Below are 19,468 nucleotides of genomic sequence, written 5' to 3'. Positions count from 1 at the left end.
ATGCAAACATTAAGAGTCTATTGGAATGTTAGATTTTTTTAAATCACACTTTTATGGTGTTCAAATTGATTGTATTATTAGTATTTTAAGTTGTTGGTATGGTATGAGTATTATTTGTTTATGTAACAATTTAAAGTGTTCATTTTTCAACACTTAGTGTGTAAATTATTATTATTATTTGATATTAGGTGATGCTAATTATTAATTATTGATGGTGTTATCATTTTCACTTTCGTTATCGTTTATCGTCAGCTCTTCTACTTTTGATAGAATTTCATCTTCTTGTAGTTGTGCTTGTTGTTGTTGTTGTTGTAGCTCATTTTCTTTGGCTTGTTGCTCTTTGAGTTGTTTCTTTTTTTCTTTTTGTTCTTCTCTTGCTAATTGTTGATTGCGTTGAGCAACAACCTTCTTGAAGCTCTGTGAGAAGTTAAAGATATTGCTAAAGAAATCCTTGGTGGTAATGGTGTTGTCCTCACCAAAGAATGTTACACACTCAGTGAACTGCTTCAAGGTGGAAGCAGACAGTTCCTGTAGTTGCTGGTACACCTGGTATTGAGTGTCGTAGAATGGCTTCATGAGAGCGCGGTAGTTGGGATCGACACCCTCACCGCTGATCTCCTGGTCGACCTGCTTAAACTTGAGGTTGATCTGCTCGACGTCGTCGATGAGTGTGTCTAATGAGATGTTGATCGACGACGACTCCAACAACGAGAGATCTTCGTAGAAGTTGAGCAACTCTGGTTTGTTGTCACGTACGTATCTCTCTACAAAGTCAATGACTGTGTGCTTCTCGTCACGCGATTTCGTCTCTGAAAGCTTGGCAAGACTGTCGAGACGGAAACCCTTTCCGTGGAGATAGGTCTGACCACGGTTGAGAATAGATCCGACGTGTAGAATGACCTTGAGCATCTGACGGAAACGACTGCTCGACTTGACTTGTTCGATGGCGGCAGCGAGTATTTGGAACTGGCCAGTCAACTCTCTCATCATCTGGATGACCTCTGCTTTGAACAAAAAGGTTTGGATACGCTGCTTCAAACGGTCGATTCCCATCATCTCCATGAAGAAACGTTCGGCCAATCCAAGCGTGGATCTGTCGCCGGTGAACGAAGAGAGCTGAGCGGTTTCCTCGTCGGTGATTGGAAGCATTGCGTCAAGTGCAATCAACTGTTCAATCGAGAGTTTAGTCTCGTCGTAGGTCAAGATGGCTTCTTTGATATCGCTGAACGATAGTTTGAATTGGGAAAGTAGGATACAAGCATTGTTGGCACGACGCAAGTCAAGAAGATTAACGGTTGTAAGGGTTTTTACGGATTTCTCACGAGTGATTTGTTGCTTTGGTGGTGGTGACAAGCTGAACCATTGTTCAACAAGACTTTGATCACGATCGTTGGATTTCACTGGTGAAAGACTGTCCCAGAACGACTCCTTTAGCTTCTCCTTTGGAATGACATTCCAGTGAAGCTGTCTCATCTTCTTCTCCTTCTTGACTTGCTTTTTGAGCTTCAAACCGGCACCGGACTTGGTTCCAGGTGGAGGAGGTGGTGGTGGTGCTGGTGGTGCTGGTGGAGGAGGTGGTGCTGGAATATTGGATGGTTGATCACCACCACTGAGATTGCTATCATTGCTGATTGGCTCTGCTCCATTGGAACTGCTACTGGCATTGCTGTTGACTGGAGTGGCACCGCTTGTTGATTGCTCTTTGATTGCATTTATAATTGGAGTGTTTGGATTGAGATTGCTTTTGATGGACATTCTGCTCTTGAATCTTCCGAGCACGGAGCCTAGAGAGTTGATTGCATTCTTGTTGTTCTCGTCATTTTCATTGGCTTGTTGGGATGGGTCAGTTGGATTCTTCCATTCCCAGTCGATCTTCATTCTGCTCTTGAGTTTATTAATGGTATTCTCACGCTTCTGTTTCAACTGAGTTGCCTCCAACTTGGATCTAGTTTGGAATTTATTCAGGAAACGTGTGGCAATGTTATCTGACGCTAGCGGGGCCTGACTAGAGTGATGCTGCTGCTCTCTCAACACCGAGATTCTCTTCCAATCCTTTGGGCTTGAAGGATTTGAAAATTGATGCATTGCAACTTCAATTTCATCTTTTGAATGATGTCCTTCAAATAGGAACTATAAATTGGAAACAAGAATAAAATAAAATAAATATTAGTAAATTTGATCAAATAAATAATTTTGAGAAACATACTCTGACTTCATTATTTGGTAATCTCTGTAGCATAACGGTATCATCGTGATTTGCATAAATTGTATTTAGAACCAAATCACTTATTCTATAAAAGATTCTGCATAGCTGTCCGTCCTCCTCGAGGAAAAGCATACCTTGGGTCATCTTTCTCTTGGTGAATGCCTCTAGAGCGGTTGTAGTGACATCACTTTGTAAGATACCTTTCTATAATTTGATTTGAAAATTAATACTCTATTCTACTTTCAAAAGTTAACTGTGTGCTAAAAATACTTACAATTGAAAACTTCTTATATGATTTACATTGAATTATAATTTTATTGGCAAAAGTAACTTCGTGCTGATTCTGACGGATTATTGGTGTATCTCTTTCGGTCAAGTAAATGTAACCAATGTCCAACTCTGCAAGAGAATGTATATATTTCTTTGATTTATCTAATCTATGTACAAGTATACCTTCCTCTCCTGAGATAGGTCTAATAAAAATCACTATAAGATAATTAAATATTGTCAATTACAATTTCCAATTTTATAAATCTATTTTTCGTATAAGTAAGTAACTTACTGGAATCTTTAAGTGCATCAATTTCCAACTCATAGTTTGATTTCTTTTTTACAAATGAAAAGAGTGAACTGAACTTTGATGACCAATCAGGTGGAGGTGCATCTATAATGGTTGGAATGGTAATTGTTTTATTTGATATCTTTTGTTGTTGTTTTTGTTCATTATTATTATTATGACTATTATTGATGATGTTGGCACTATTATTATTTGGAATTGGAATGGGTGATAATGCAGATGAGGTGGCTGTCGACACTGAACCCTGAGAAATACTTAAACGTCTCTGGCCAGAGTCGACTCTGCTTAACAAATCATTATTGGGTGGTAGAAATAACATTATATAACTATCTACTACAATATCATTATCCATCCATACAACTAATTTGGATTGGGAATGGTAATGAAATTATTATATATATATTTGGAATATATTATTTTGAAAAGTTATTATTACTGTTCAAAACAAACACAATTATGTTTTTTCATAAAAACACATCTTTTCAATATCCACTTTTTTTTTCTAACGGATAATATTTCAAAAAAACCCGCGATCATTCTCATAATTAAATTCTCAACCTTTTTTTTTTAATTTGATTTCAAAAATATTTATCACGATCGATATTCTTCGATTGATATTCTTATTCATTAATAATTCAATTATTTATTACTGATATTATTATTTTATTTAATTTTATTTTATTTTATTTGCAACTGATAGACAAACTAACAGATTCAACTTGATTCAGAATCGGATCGGCAAAACCAAGATTAATCTATATACAATGAAATTTCGGACCTTTTTACTAAACTATTTATAAACTTTGTGTTTTTCTGCCTATCTATAAATAGTTAACAGTTAGGAAAAATGAACTATTTGAAAGAAAATTTGAATTTTCAAAAAAAAAAAAAAATTAAAAAAAAAATTGTCCTGGTCGTTGCAATTTTTCGTACAACGTAACGAACCCACAAATTTAAAAAATATCTTAAATTCGGACCATGCATCACACTTGACTATACCTGAAGACAACCCGAAATTAACATTGCACCTCATTTATCATTTTTTTAATTTTTTTTTTTCAATTAATTTTATGAACCAAGAAAAGAATAGTAATAAAGAACTTTGCAAATTTCAGAGTGCTTATGAGACGGTTGAGTGTGGCACTGTAAAGTCTTCTTTATTTTATTTTTTTTAAAGTTAGATCTCGACTAGAATTTATAAACGACTCCACTCAAACTACTTCCACAATTTCACCATACAATCATTCATTTATTTATTTTTCAATTAGCCATAGAATTAATTATAAACAAAAGAAAATATTAAAGAGAAGAATAATATCATCAAATAAGATTTTAACGAGTAGTTAACACAAAGAATTGTAAAGAAAATATTATAGAAATAAACATTATAAAAGGTAAATATTATACTCATTCTTCACTATTTTTAAATGTTTTTATTTTTAAAACACTTTGGTGAAAGGTCAAACAAAAGATTGATCTTAACTAAAAAAATCAAAACATTGTTAAAAATATTTATATATTTGCAATTGTTGATGTTGCTTATTAATAACTGTGTGTAATTAATCAATTACACCTCAGTTGCACATCATCATAATAATCACAAGTGTTACTTCGATCGAGTTCATGAATCATACCCCAATGTTTGACTTTGCAAAAAAACTAGACCTTCCTTAATTATCGAATCATCATTGTGACACCATTTAATCAACATACTGACTGTAAAAAAAAAAAAAAAAAAAAAAAAAATATCGAAACAAAAAAAAAAAAAAAAAAAATTGCAAAAATAACCATTGAACTTTGGATCACATATAACCACAATTTTTTTTTGAGTTACAACATTAACTTTTTAAAAAAAAACCCAAATCAATTAAAGATTATTTATATTTTGTTTGTTTATCAACAAATATTTTGTTTCTGCGCCTTTTTGACAATACTCAGTAGTACACTTAGAAAGTAAATCATCTTCATCACCAAATACCAAGAAATTTCTCACTTGCAGTCTTGCCAATAACAATAAGCCATTTAATCATTTCAGTTTTAGTCAAAAAAATAAAATAATAATTAATAGTTGCAACTCCTTTTTTTTTTTTTTTTTCTTGTAACCAACAATCCTACATCTATATATGAGGTTGAGAAAGGATTATTGTAAACCAAATTAGAAAAAAAAAATCAAAAGCTACGAAAAAGTAGAAAGACAAATCCAATTTGCAAAATTATAAAAGATTTTAAATATTTTATATATTTGTTCCTTGATGGACACATTTTCTCAGCAACTTTTTATCAATGTCGACCTCTCAGTAAATCATAGTTATCACCCCCATTCATCATAAATATTTATATACCAAAACAACTATAAAACCCATCACACACCCACCCTTGGTTTATTTTATTCATTGTTGAATATCACCCCTCTTTGATCCTAACCTTCACTTGCATTTGTTTGTTAATTTAATTTTATTAAACCTTCATTCAGCCTGGTGATAAAAAGGAGTTGATCGATCAATAAACAGTTGACACCCCACAATCTATATTAATATTCAAACAAAATTCTTCATTCCTTTTATAATTTTATTCTTTAATTAAAGCAATCAAACATAATAATATATGCAGATATTTTAATTCTAAAAAAAAGATAATAAGTTAATAATTTAATTATTACACCCTATTTATATAAACAATATATTAAATATCTAATCATTCACAACATTTGCAAGTTAATAAGAGTTCATTTTCATCTTTACAAACTATTTTCACATCAATTTCGGGTTTTTGTAAATCTCAAATTATTTTAATTTTTTTAATTTTTTTTGTTTTTTTTTTCCGTCTTCCGGCTAAACTAAGTATTTTGAAGAGCAGTTGGGTGCACAAAAAACTTTTTTTTTTTTTTTAATTGGTCCTTAGATAGATGGATAATCAATTCATTTTACATCACAACAATAATATTAATAATAATAATAATTCTAATAATATTACAGAAATCAATAATAATAATAATATTTATAGTAATCAAGAATATAGTGCTAATAAATCACCTTTAAATATACCAACAGGAGTTAACTCTCAAACAATGTCATCTTTTGATAGTTATTCAATTGGCAACGGTGGAAACAGCAACAGTAATAGCTGGGTTGATAATAACCCTTTTTTCGATTCGAGTTCACTCACCAATGGAAACGGTCTCACACAGCAACAGGTAGTTAAAATGAAGCAACCACCACAGCCAAATGAAAGCAGCAATAGTAACAGTGGTAGCAACACTCCACCTTCTTCCTCAAATTCATTTTCATCACCATCATCACCAAACGACGGAAAGGATGAACTTTCTTCATCATCGATTCTTAGAGAAGACGATCTGAGAGATTACAGTAGTCACAAAAAAGAAAAGAAAGAGAAAGATAAAGAGAAAGAATCAAAGACAGAGAAACAAAAAGCAAGAAGGACCAACCAGAATATTGCAAGTAGAAATTATAGACAAAGAAAGAAGGTTTATATTAAAGAAATGGAAGATAGAGTAAGTTTATTGGTTTATAATTGAAGATAAACAATTTTTTATTGTGACTAACAACTTTTTATTTTAATTTACTTTTTTTTTAATATCAACAGATCAATCAATTAACACTTGAAAATGACTCATTAAAGAAAGATCTTAGTAAGATTGGAAATAATCCAATTGAATTATTGAGATTCCCACAAGAGATGGTTTATTTAATGACACAAATCAGAAAGATTGTTATTCAACTCGATCAATCGTTGCGCAACGGTGAACCAGATCAAGTTGTTAGAACCATATTAAATCACTGGCATACTTCAATGGATCAAGCATCTGCACTCAATGAAAAGGAAATAGAAAGAGTATGTTGTTTTTTAATCGGCAATTCAATAGAATTTAATTGTTAACAATTATTATTTTCATTTAATAAATAGTTTGTTCATCCATACACCCAAGTTAAACTTACACTTTTGGGATATAAGCCATTCAGTAATCCATGGACAGATTTCGTTATGAATGCTAGTCATCTTCAGTGGTGGCCCAGATATACAGAAAAGGCAGAGCTGACTTTGGAGCAAAACGAACAGATAACACATTTGTGGGGACGTTTCTCTGAGGAGGAAGCTATTTTGCGCAAGGAAATGGCAGAGCTCGACGAAAAGATTAAAAAGTTCTACATGTCCAAGGTTATCATCCTTCCAGACTGCGAACGTTTAAATATTTTAGCACAATCGAATATTCCAGTGGACGACAATGTCGATGGCGAAGCCGCAGAGATTGGTGACATTTTGGAATTCACATTCAATTTGGAGCGTTTGAAACAAAAGTTTATCAAAGTCAGTCGTTTAATGTGGGACACATCGAAGCAAATGGGTAAATTCCTGTCGACACGTCAAGAGGCAATTCTCTTGGTATTGGTACACTCCAACACAAAGTATATTCACGCAAACATGGAAATGGCAAACAATCTGTGGAATCAACTCAACCAGTCCAACTACCGTCAACTCCAAAAGACAAGTTCCTCAAGCAGTAGCAGCTCTTCCAGTAACAACACCAGTTCTTCACTATCTTCACTTTCCATTAGCAACAATAACAACAACAGTAATAATACAAGTCCAATCAACAGTCTAAATATTTTGCAATCGCCACCACAACTCTCACCACCTAGCAACATCATGTTAAACAAAACAACAACTACCACTACCACAACAACAACTACACTTCCAACAATTGTTAAATCTCCACCTCAACAACCACAGCAGCAACAACCACAACCACAACAACAACAGCAGCAACAGGCTAATGATGCTATGCTTCACTACCATTCCAATTCTAATTTATCAATGTTTTCACCACATCAATCATTCCGCATGCAACCAAACACCTTTGTCAACACTGTGATGACAAATAACTTGCCAAACCCAACAACTTCACCAATCATTTTAGCAAACAATCCAAATACCGATTACTCTCAATTCCAATCGCCAATTACCGACTTGTTTTCACCAACCAACCATAGTATACAATTACCACAACAATTACAACAACAACAACAACAACAACAACAATCAAACAATACAAATACACGCTACACAAATCAACAACCACAACAACAACAACAACCACAACAGCAACAGCAACAACAACAACAACAATCGGAGCCATCATATCAGTTCCATTATTATCAGCCCATCCAATAATTTTTAAACAAAATTATTTAGAAATAAATAAATCAGGAATACAAAGTTATCAAATTATTCTTAGGGAATGATTTATAACTCTGATCCTTACATGTATTTAATACCAAAAAAATTAAAAATAATAATTTAATATAATTTATTTATCAGAGTGTTTGATTTGTTTGTTGTTTCGGATCATCGATGACGACATTTTGCCCAACATGAAAACATAACATAAAACTTCTCAAGTTTTTCTCCACCACTCAAAGAAAATCGTCAATTTAATTTAATTAATTTTATCAAAAGAACGTATTTTGTAATCGACGTAAACATTGTTTACAGAGGAGCAAAACTACTTCATTGCGTTGTTGTTGTTTATTTAAACAAACAATTTTTTTTAGTTATATATTAAATACATACTATATTATTAATTAAATACACGTTTATAAAACAAAAAAAAATGATATACGCACTTTTTGGTTATATTATTTCAACAATAGTTGGAAATGAATCCGACGATATATTATTTAACAGTAAAGAGAATCAAAAGATGAACTCAGAGACTCCAAAGAATGAAAGCCATTCAGTTTCATCATCGAATACCAAATTTTCGAAAAGAGAATTCCTATCAAGTTCAACTCAACAGTTAATGTTAGAGGATAAATCAGCAATACCACTGCATTCAATTTAATATACAGTCTTAACCGTCTTTGATAACGATTAGCATAATAACAATAGAATAGATTAATTTGATCGATTTCAATATAATTGGTCAAAAGATATAAACATAGATATATTTATAGATAATAATAATATCTAATCAACACACCTTTTTTACAGATATTCTTCTTTAAGAATAAAAATAATCAAAAAATAAACTTGCAAAATATTATTATTATTATTTAACATTTAAAATTTATCTAATTACTTTAATTGAAGTTGATTGGAACGATTGGAAGAATAGTACCAACATTGTCACCAAAACCAACATTGTAACCATCTCCTTTGCAAACACCTTTGATAACAACGGTATCACCATCCAAAATGAATTTTCTTTCCTCTTTACCAATTGAAACTGGTTTGGTACCCTTCCATGCGAGTTCCAACATTGAACCATAACTGTCTTCAGTCTAGAAATAGTAGTTTGAGGAAAATGATTAATTAATCGATCTATATAGACTGACGATGATGATTTGTAAATTATTACTTACTGGTCCACTAATAGTTCCAGTACCCAAAAGATCACCTGTGTTCATGTTACATCCACTGATTGTGTGGTGAGCCAATTGCTGTGTAAGAGTCCAGTACATGTACTTCAAGTTGGTGTTTGAGACTACCTGTGGTGCATCCATATCCTTTGATTTGATGGCAACCGAGAGATTGATGTCGTAGGTGTTATTTCCGGTCTCTCTCAAGTATGGCAATGGGGTTGGGTCTTGAGTTGGTGCTGGAACGGCGAATGGCTCCAAGGCATCCAAAGTGACAACCCAGGCAGAGATTGTAGTACCAAAGTTCTTGGCCAAGAATGGACCGAGTGGAACGTATTCCCATTTTTGGATGTCACGGGCGGACCAATCGTTCAAAAGAACCAAACCAAAGATGTGCTCCTTGGCGTTTTGAATGGTGATTGGCTGTCCGAGCTTATTACCGGTTCCGATGATGGCACCCATTTCCAACTCGAAATCCAACTGTCTGCATGGAGTAAACGATGGAGCGGCTTCGTCGTCAGCCTTGGTTTGACCTTGTGGACGATGCAAATTGGTACCGGACACGACGACACTCGATGCACGACCGTGATATCCGACTGGCAAGTGTGTCCAGTTTGGCATGAGAGCGTTCTCCTTTCCACGGAACATGATACCGACGTTGGTGGCATGCTCTTTCGAAGCGTAGAAATCAGTGTAGTCACCGATACGCACTGGCAACAACATTGTGCACTGTGATTGTGGGTGGAAAGCGGCGTTACGAACGGTGGTGTTGTCTCTCAAGTCTGGAACATCGACGGCGAGCAAACGCTTCAAAGTGGATCTAGCTTCGGTCCAGGCGGAACGACCAAGTGCCATGAATGCATTGAGAGCATCCTGATGGAATACGGTTGTATGGTTCAAGAGTGGACCGTTAAAGAATCCGTTGTCTACCAACACAGAGAGATCCAAAACCAAATCACCGATGGCAACACCAACACGTGGAGCAGCACTCTCACTTGGTTTGAAAATACCGTATGGTAGATTTTGGAATGAAAAGTGTGAATCGGCTGATACTTCAATAAAACTTTTTACAATTCTCATTTTATGTTCTATATTATTATTATTATTATTTTGATTGATGATACTTTTATCAAATGATTGTTTTTGTTGTTGTTGAATATTGTTATAAATACTAAAACTAGTTAATGTTGGATAGTGTTTATTTATAATATAAATAAAAATGTTGAAGAGTAAAAAAAGAAATATTTGTTTTCTCATATGACACGCACTTTAAAAAAGTGTGAAGTGATTGTTTAAAATAAAATAAAAAAATCAAAAAAAAAATTAACAAACAAATTTCCCACTCTCATAAGTAAATTTCAAATTCCGAACTAAATTCTTTTCACATTTTAATTGGTTTAGAAACTGTAATAAAAAAATTTTATATATTTGTAAACAACTTTTGAACAAATATAAAATACTTAAAACTAAACTTTTAAAAAAAAAAAAAAATATCAATAAAAACATTTGTAATGGATGGTGAATCATACACATAAGACAAGATTTTGTAAAATCATCTGGGTTATATTTTATAAATTTATATTTTTTTGTTTTTATTCCAAAAACCAGTGAGAGTTTCGATACCAGCAACCAATAAAGCTCGCAATAAATATCAAAAGATATTTTTAAGATTACTGATTTTTTTCTTTTTTTCACTTAATTTTGACCTTGTGTGGGATGGTTTTACAAAAAAACATTAAACTTAATTTCATCTTGTCGTTTATTTTTTGAAACTTTGTGCGTTGGTTTTACAAAAGTAAGGCTTGACATCAGATTCGTCTACTTCTCGTGTCATTTTATTTTCATTTAAAAAAGGAAATGCATAATTTATTTGTAGTTGCTATAGCAGTAATACTATTTGCTGCAGGAATCAACGCCTTGGTTCAATCTGAGTGTAAGATTTTTTTTATTTTTATTATTTTCTATTTCAAAAATCTTTTATTATTTAATTAATCAATTTATCAAACAAATTTAAAGTGGATGGACTTGATTGGCTAAATAAACAATATAAACTTGGATTACCATCTGATTTAAATACAGTTTGTGGATTCAACAATGGAAATGTTAAAATTGGATGCACAAGTTCATACTTAAATACAATGTTTGTTTTCAAAATTTTTTTTGGTTTTATTATAATAAATTTTTAATAATAAAATTTATTCTACTATTTTCTAGAGATATTGTAGGAACTACTACAATTGATTATGGTACTCCTGACCCCAATGTGTATTTAGATTTTCCTATGGTAAATTCTATTTCGGTCAGATTTAATACTTCCTTTACTCCATCAATTTCAAACACTTCATATAATATTATGGAAAGAATTCGAAACTGTCCATCATTATCTAAATTAGAGTAAGTTTTTTAAGAAAAATTGTTTTAGTACCTTGTTCTAATTTTATATTAAGATTATATGCAGAGAGGACTACTTTTTACATTCCTGAAAACTTTCCAGTGAATTCTCCAATTTTTCAATTTTTAGATATAAAATACAATACCGATATTAAAAGGATTCCTTCTAAATTAATATCAAAAATTCCAAGTTTTATTACTCTGTAAGAATTTCTATATATTTTAAGATTAATTCTTACTAACTTTAATTGTTAGGTACATTCCAGACGGTTCAATCGAAGAAATAGATTTAACTTACCCGACCAATATTACCTCCCTTATTATTGGAGTAGGAAATAATTTCTATTGTTCATTCTCTCAATCATTATTCCCTCAAATATATTTACTGTAAGAGATAGCTTCTATATACAAATATATTTGTATTAATATCTTTATTTTTAAAATTAGAAATGTAGCCCCCAAAGGTGTAAATTCAACCGTAATTCTCAAAGATACTGTATTAAAACAATTGTAAGTTCTCAAAAAAGATCAATTTTAAATCAAATCTCTAACTCTTTTTTTATAATAGTCATATTGGTACTGGAAATTATAGAACTCCTGGAAATATTACAGTTGATATCTCAGGAGCCTTTACTCTTCAGGTATTGTAGGTATTTTGTAAATCCTCTCATTAGATATGATCTAATTTGTATATAAATATAGCAAAAGTGTACCCTCTTCTCTAAAAAATGTAACCTATCTAGGAATGGAGGATTTATCCCTTTTTACAAATTTAGTGTAAGCTTCTAGAGTCTATTTATAATTCAAATTTAGGTTTATAAACTAATGTTTTGAAATATAGGACATTGTCTTGTATAGAATGCGTTGATTTTTTCCCTACAAAAGTTTTTCCACCATATTTAAATGAGATGTATGTATATCAAAATTTTACTCCAATTCAAAGGAACTAATATTTTCATTGTTCTCAGAGAGATATCAACTTCAACTTTTTCAACATTTCCTTTCGAAAATATCACTATACCAAGATCCACTACATATATTGGAATGGGAAGTTTGATGAGTATGAAACAACCTATTTCTGATAATTTTGCCAGTAATTCGAAAGCAACAGTTCGTTTGGCCTATTATCCTGTAAATTCTATATTGAAAGAGGGTGCATGTAGTTGGTCCTATCTAGATATTTCATACTCTGAAATTTCCGGTCTTCCTGATTGTTATAGTTGCTATTATAATATGCCTGGTGCAGTAGGAAATTTCTTAAATGCGCAAAATTCAAAATTCGTATATAACACTTCGTTTGTTTGTCGTAAGTTTAATTTTTATTTCTTTTAGAAACCACGATATTAATGTTATATAAATTATAGCTGGTGCATCAATCACTTCTCAAACTTATGGTTCGAAAGATGGAAGCATTACGATTCGTGGAAAGAATCTAGGATGGGGTTTAACAAATGATATGGATAGTAAATTAAAACCAGTTTTAAGCAATCATGAGTTTATGTAAGTTTTATCTTTCAATTCAAACTTTAGAACTTTAATTAATATAATTCCGAAATTATAGTTATCGAGTATCGAATTTCGCAGATAAAAGATCCACTATTGTTTTCTCGCAATACTTAAATGCTCAGTTTGTTGTCGATTATTTTGATGCCAGATTCGATTTATTCAACATTACCATGGCGCAGTATCCATTCCACAAAGTATTGGTTACCATCGATACGAATATAAATGATCCAACTCTTTCACTTTTTGCCAAGTTTAATAATGCTACTGGAAGTCCTATTCCATGCTCAGAATTGACATCAGTTGTAAATGGTACCAAATACACATGTTTAGTAGACAACACTAATAATGTAATCAAAACTTTGACAAACAACACGTTGACTCTTTCAAATGATTATGTTTTCAAAGATTCACAAGGATTCTATTCGCAATGTAAGTATTTATAAATAGTTTGTATTTTCTTTATATAACATATTAATACTTATTCTATCACCAATTTAAAAGACTATCCAATCGTAAATTCTATTGATCAAATTACTACATCAGGAGGTAAAGTTACTGTTTATGGAGAATTTGGTCCATATTTAAATTCTACTGTTGTTAAAGTTAATACAATCGATTGCACAGTTGTTAATGCGTCACAAACCCAAATTATCTTTATGGCACCTGCAAATCTCGCAATTGGTTTGGCTGATTTTAATTTGGTTGTCGATGGATATCCATTCAACTCGAATTCTATTTTCAATATTGTTTCAAAGCAAGTGGAAGAAGAATGTTTAAAGAAGTTCTCGAATTGTTCGAACCACGGATATTGTGACCCATTCACAGGTGTTTGTGTATGCACTACTCAAGGATATACAGGTGATAAGTGTGATACCAGTAAGTTTAAATCAAACACACATATCTATTTTCTATAACATAATGATGATTATTAACAATTAATATTTTTGAATTATTATCTTTTAGTGATCGATCCAAATACAAACTTTAGACCCGACCCAAATGATCCAAATGTTTTGTTCCAGACAAACGATACAAGTTTTTCATTCTCAATGATAGAGATTCAAGAGATTGATTTCGATGAATCGATTGTCAGATCGGTAAAGACAAACAACTGGATTTTCAGTTCATCGAATTCAACAGGTATCCAAAACTACAACTACGCTTTGAACACCACTGTTGGCACATTGAATGTATCTGCTTCGATTATCTATGCCGAGGTAGCGAGAACCTATACCTTTGGTGACAAACAATTCCAACAACCGTCAAACACCATCAAAGTATCAGTTGGTATCCAAGGATGGGAGTATCAGACCACTCTGACCTATCTTAGAGTTGTTTTCGAAACCTATATCAACAATCAACAGACCGTTGGTTGTGAGAAAACCGAAATTCCAACATTTGAAATGGATAACAATGGAGAGTCGATTCAATTGATTAGAGTTATCAAAGACAAAGTCCAATTCTTTGGAAGATTCCTAAACTATGCACTCTCCAATGGAAGACCAACCTATTCGAGAAATCAGCTTCTCAACCAAACCAAGATCAACGACGATGTCTCGGTAGCAACGATCGGTGTAAGTTTCCCACAGTGTCAAGAATGTCTATTGGATCCAGACTTTTCACCACTGGTTCAGGTTACAGACGATGGTGGTTGTGGAAGTAGTTCAAACGGCTGGAAAATTGCTGTCGGTGTAGTTGTTGGTTTCGTTTGTCTGGCATCGATTGTCATTGGTGTAGTATTATTCAAGTTGAAGATGAAGAAAGCGAGGAAATTCAACAAGAAGGTAGAAATGAGATTACAAGCTCTTAAAGATCAGACTACTTCAGAAAAACACTCCTAATTATAATAAACATATATATATTGTATATATATATATATTATAATAATATAATTAAAAGATTATTATATTATTATAATATATATTAAATTACAACAACTCTTCAAAAGAAATAATAAAAATGTCAAGAGAGATTTAAAAAAAAAAAAACAATTAAAAAGCTTTTGTTTTATTTTATTTTATTTTTTGGGTTGGTGAAGGAGTGCACCTTTTTTACACTATTTTAATCGTGTACACAAATGTTAGAAATTTCTAAAAATGGGTTGATTATTTCTAGTTTTCCGATTACGACCCAAATATTTATATATCTATCTATCTATATATCTGTAGAAGATGATAAACAATAATGATTTACTTTCAAATATCATTTATAATAGTAAAGTGTTGGGTTCATCAGTAAACAATATACCATTAATTTTGCTAAAGAAAATCATTAGTCATTTGGATGAAAACATCGATAGGATATCAGTCAGCTTGGTTTGTAAGAAATGGTTTAACAATAGAGATCAATATTTATCTCTAAAGCGATCTATTCATTTTGGGAAAATACCAAGATCTGACTACCAATCGAAATTGAATCTCCTACAACTACCAGCTTATCAACATCAATTCGATTATCTATTAAAATCAGATTACATTAGAAACACAGATAATATTAGTAGTAGTAATAGTAATAAAAATAATAAAAATATAGAAGATGAATATGTATATTGTCCAACAGTCAAAAAATATACTCTTGTTGATGATGAAGACGACAACGACACTGATGGTTATAATGGTATCGATATTGACACTCTAAATAGTAATAGCCAAGACAATACTGAAGATCAACCTACTGCTGTCGCTAAAGTTGAAAATCAGTTAGAAAGTGATGATAACGATATACAGTTGATGTTGGGTAATTGTAAAGCATTGTTTGTTGTAGATGGTTTAGAAAAATGGACAGTTCAAGATTCAGATTCACAGACTATCTTATTTGGAGGTAAGATTATTTATTAGACGTATTTCAATTGATCATTTTAACTAATCAATTTGATCAACATTTTTAGAAGATTGGAATCGGCTCAAGTGTTTACCAAAAAGCTGTGAATACCTTGAGATTACAAAGGTCGACGGCACCACAGTTAGTGATAAAGATTACAGCAACTCGATGCTCAAAGTATATAGAATTACCAATAGTTTCACTGGTACCGAACCCTTCCGAACATCTACTCTACCGCTGACTCTGGAGGAACTGTATCTTCCACCGCGATTAAGTTACTTCCAATTCGATAGGGTGTTGCCCAACCTGAGAAAGCTCGTTGTATCATCGTTCAATGAGCTCAACCATATGGAGTACCTCACCAAGCTAGAGTATCTGGTACTACGCTATCTAGAGTTTGTGAACCGTGCACCGGAAGGCGTGACAGCAGATCAAGTGTTTCCAGAGAGTCTGATCAAACTGAAGCTGATTCACACCGACATTCTTGGAACGGTGACCAGACTGCCGGGTAAATTGAAAAAGCTGGTGATCATTGGTGATTTTGCAAACATACCGACGAGTATCCTACCAGAAAGTTTACAAACACTCAAGCTAGGAGGTAAAAACATAGCATGGCCGTCCGTTAGTAACCAATTTCCTACGTCACTGAGCAATTTGATATTTAAATATGGAATGGAAATGCTAATTACTGATGGTAGTCTCTTTGGCAATGTAACAACACTCGATCTAGGTATCATTCACGAGCAACTACCAAAGCTACCAAGCACAGTCAAATCATTAACATTACACATAAGCATCGGTAGTTCAAATTCAATCTTTAATTATAATAATATAGGTAATACTCTATTGACTATCGGTCAAACACTTAATTATAATAATAATAATATTAATAATGTCGTCTTGACTAATAATTTATTTATTTATTATAAAAGTTAATATAGTAACATCAGATTTAAAAGAGTTAAAATTACAATATTATCAAAACTATGGTGCGACTGTCTTGTTGGTTGGTATGTTGCCAGAGAATATCAAGAGATTGAGTATGTTGGGTTACTTTAGTCAGTCACTGAGCAGAGAGATTCTCCCGAAGCGTTTGAAATCACTGGTGTTGGGTGCTAACTTTATGAAGAAGATCACCAAAGACAACCTACCAGAGACACTCGAGTCAATTGAATTCAATAGCAAAGGAAAGCTACATGCAAAGCTTGAACCCTGTGCACTACCACGATCGGTTAGATCGCTAACCATCGATCTAAGTTTTCTACAGGTCAATCCATTGCATACACTACCGACCACCGTCAACTCAATAGCACTCTCGATCGACCATAGAAACTACCAACTCCGACGACTCTCCGAAACACACCATCTGTTCATGAGTAATTTCGATAAGCAAAGTCATTATCAACCAATAGCAGGAATCATCGAAAGTAATTATATCGATAGACTCCTAACTGTATCTACAAATAATAAAGTATCACCACCTAACAAGTAAATATATTGTTATTTGTTTGTTTATTTATAATGGTAATTCACCAGAATCGATGATTCTAACTGGCTTTGAAGTGGTACCAGATTGTGAACCTACAGCTTCCATTTGCTTAACAATATCCATTCCTTCCTATAATAGTTTTATTTGTATTGTAATAGAGATAGAGATAGGGATGAGATAGATTTGATAGTTATTAGTTAAATATAAAGTAATTAAAAAGATTAAGAACATATGTTATGATATCTTACGAGAACTTCACCGAATACAGTGTGTCTACCATCTAACCATGAGGTTGGAGTGAAAGTAATGAAGAATTGAGAACCATTTGTGTTTGGACCGGCGTTGGCCATCGACAATAAACCACCCTTGCTGTGCTTGATCTTGAAGTTTTCGTCGTCAAACTTGTTACCGTAGATCGATTCACCACCGGTACCGTCACCACGAGTGAAATCACCACCTTGAGCCATGAAACCTGGGATAATACGATGGAACTTGCTGTCCTTGAAGTGCAAAGCCTTACCGGACTTTCCTACACCCTTCTCACCAGTGCACAAAGCTCTGAAGTTCTCGACAGTCTTTGGAACGGTCTTACCGTAGAGACCCATAACGATTCTACCGACTTTCTCTCCTGCGATCTCTACATCGAAATATACTTTATTGGTGACAGCTGGTCCTTTAGCCTTTAGGTTATTATTACATAAATATGTATAAAATAATTAGAATTGCACGCACTGTGTGTAAGTTTTATGATTATCTAACAACAATAATTTGATATTCCTATTCTATCTATCTATTTTATACTTACAGCGTCAGTTGGTGCGAAATAAAACATACATAAGCCCAAGAAGGCCAATACAAATACAGTTTTATACATTATATCAAATTTTCCACGTGTTTTGGAATTGAAAATCGTTCCTTTGTCAGGCTTACTATTGTCATCGAACTTTGGGTCCATTTTTTTGCTTTGTCATAGAGGATAAAAAAAATTCAAAAAAAAAAAAACAAAAAAAAAACAACAAAATAGGATAGTCCGTAATGAACAAACAATTTTTATTAAATTAAATTTTAATTTAAAATGGGGTTTTTTTCATGAAAATTGTTATATTTAAAAAAAATAACTGTTAGATCTAAATTGTTTAAAGTCAAAGTTTTTCAAAAAAAAAAAAAAAAAAAAGTAGTTTAAATTGACTAATTTCTATTTGAACAACAATTCTCTAACTTATTAAAGAACCAAAATTCATCATTGTTGATGCCATTGAACAATTTTTATGTTGATAGACTTTTGAATCGACCGATTCCTTTTTCAAAAATGATCACTGCTCAACTAATATTTATAAAGTTTCCTTTTTTTGGAAATCCTTCTTTTGTTCGAATTTTTTTTTGTTTTTTGATACTAGTTTAGTAATTTAGTACCAAAGTGATTATTAATATGTTTCTTAGAACAAACTATAGATGAAAAAAAAAAAAAAAAAAAACAGTTAACAAAAAATTTGAAGTGTTAACCAAAATAAATAAATATATATCTTTAAATTCAAAAATTAATTAAATTATTTTTGTTTAGACAATAATTTTTTAAAAATTAAATTTTAATTTTTTAATATTTTTTTTAATAAATAATTTTAAATTTATTATTTTTAGAAATTAGTGTTAAGATTACCCGTGGAATATTAAAATAAAAATTCAAAAGATATATACAAGTTTCTAATTTTATTAAAGTTAGTTCCTGATGGTTTACATTACCACTCTATTCCTATGACTCTAGAATATGATTCTATAGTTAAAGTTACATATTAAACCAATAATTGTTTTAAATTCTCGTTACAAAATTTTTCTTGTATGAGGTCATAGTTTTGGTCTCCTATGAAAAAAACAGAACCTTCCAACTCTTTTATAAAAAATAAAATTCCCTACTGGAAAGCCAAAAAAAAATTAGAAGATTGAGAGTGTGTTGTCACAAAGAGTTCCACAAAAACTCGATAGAAATTTTTATCTTGAAGTTTTTAAAAAAATGGTTGGTTTTTGAAGTACAATGTAGGGTTATTTTTAAATATTTTTTAATAGAGTTTTATTTTTCAAAAATGAAAATAGAGAGTCTACGGGGT

The 19,468-nt window shown here is 32.1% G+C and overlaps 8 protein-coding genes across 8 annotated transcripts; 4 read left to right on the top strand and 4 right to left on the bottom strand.

The window, feature by feature from the left end:
• Positions 1 to 201: 201 nt before the first annotated feature.
• On the bottom strand, positions 202 to 3,102 carry forI (formin domain-containing protein; the record flags this gene model as incomplete). Its single annotated transcript, XM_020572207.1, has 4 exons — positions 202 to 1,884; positions 2,207 to 2,410; positions 2,481 to 2,692; positions 2,769 to 3,102. 4 exons carry the CDS (start codon positions 3,100 to 3,102, stop codon positions 202 to 204), a joined length of 2,433 nt encoding a protein of 810 aa, XP_020438065.1.
• Positions 3,103 to 4,404: 1,302 nt separating this feature from the next.
• Positions 4,405 to 4,813, bottom strand: PPL_01191 (uncharacterized protein; the record flags this gene model as incomplete). The annotated part of the gene is made up of 3 exons (XM_020572206.1): positions 4,405 to 4,499; positions 4,572 to 4,625; positions 4,762 to 4,813. The coding sequence occupies 3 exons, from the start codon at positions 4,811 to 4,813 to the stop codon at positions 4,405 to 4,407; spliced, it is 201 nt and encodes a 66-aa protein (XP_020438064.1).
• An 875-nt stretch (positions 4,814 to 5,688) lies between these two features.
• On the top strand, positions 5,689 to 7,973 carry bzpP (putative basic-leucine zipper transcription factor; the record flags this gene model as incomplete). The annotated part of the gene is made up of 3 exons (XM_020572205.1): positions 5,689 to 6,294; positions 6,387 to 6,635; positions 6,708 to 7,973. 3 exons carry the CDS (start codon positions 5,689 to 5,691, stop codon positions 7,971 to 7,973), a joined length of 2,121 nt encoding a protein of 706 aa, XP_020438063.1.
• Positions 7,974 to 8,412: 439 nt separating this feature from the next.
• Positions 8,413 to 8,643, top strand: PPL_01189 (uncharacterized protein; the record flags this gene model as incomplete). The annotated part of the gene is made up of 1 exon (XM_020572204.1): positions 8,413 to 8,643. The coding sequence occupies one exon, from the start codon at positions 8,413 to 8,415 to the stop codon at positions 8,641 to 8,643; it is 231 nt and encodes a 76-aa protein (XP_020438062.1).
• Positions 8,644 to 8,881: 238 nt separating this feature from the next.
• fah (fumarylacetoacetase) lies at positions 8,882 to 10,240 on the bottom strand (the record flags this gene model as incomplete). Its single annotated transcript, XM_020572203.1, has 2 exons — positions 8,882 to 9,082; positions 9,164 to 10,240. The coding sequence occupies 2 exons, from the start codon at positions 10,238 to 10,240 to the stop codon at positions 8,882 to 8,884; spliced, it is 1,278 nt and encodes a 425-aa protein (XP_020438061.1).
• Positions 10,241 to 11,017: 777 nt separating this feature from the next.
• Positions 11,018 to 15,894, top strand: PPL_01187 (uncharacterized protein; the record flags this gene model as incomplete). The annotated part of the gene is made up of 14 exons (XM_020572202.1): positions 11,018 to 11,093; positions 11,177 to 11,300; positions 11,375 to 11,554; positions 11,608 to 11,754; positions 11,807 to 11,938; positions 11,999 to 12,061; positions 12,120 to 12,197; positions 12,393 to 12,461; positions 12,520 to 12,857; positions 12,916 to 13,051; positions 13,113 to 13,486; positions 13,559 to 13,933; positions 14,021 to 14,793; positions 15,226 to 15,894. The coding sequence occupies 14 exons, from the start codon at positions 11,018 to 11,020 to the stop codon at positions 15,892 to 15,894; spliced, it is 3,534 nt and encodes a 1,177-aa protein (XP_020438060.1).
• A 655-nt stretch (positions 15,895 to 16,549) lies between these two features.
• PPL_01186 (uncharacterized protein) lies at positions 16,550 to 17,206 on the top strand (the record flags this gene model as incomplete). Its single annotated transcript, XM_020572201.1, has 2 exons — positions 16,550 to 16,808; positions 17,145 to 17,206. The coding sequence occupies 2 exons, from the start codon at positions 16,550 to 16,552 to the stop codon at positions 17,204 to 17,206; spliced, it is 321 nt and encodes a 106-aa protein (XP_020438059.1).
• Positions 17,207 to 17,393: 187 nt separating this feature from the next.
• cypB (peptidylprolyl isomerase) lies at positions 17,394 to 18,321 on the bottom strand (the record flags this gene model as incomplete). The annotated part of the gene is made up of 3 exons (XM_020572200.1): positions 17,394 to 17,495; positions 17,615 to 18,046; positions 18,172 to 18,321. The coding sequence occupies 3 exons, from the start codon at positions 18,319 to 18,321 to the stop codon at positions 17,394 to 17,396; spliced, it is 684 nt and encodes a 227-aa protein (XP_020438058.1).
• Between the last annotated feature and the right edge of the window lie 1,147 nt (positions 18,322 to 19,468).

The sequence above is a fragment of the Heterostelium album genome (assembly GCF_000004825.1).
Source record: "Heterostelium album PN500 unplaced genomic scaffold PPL_contig1, whole genome shotgun sequence".
NCBI lineage: Eukaryota > Evosea > Eumycetozoa > Acytosteliales > Acytosteliaceae > Heterostelium > Heterostelium album.
Note: the sequence above shows the minus strand (reverse complement) of the source record. Positions and strands in the feature narration are given on the sequence as shown.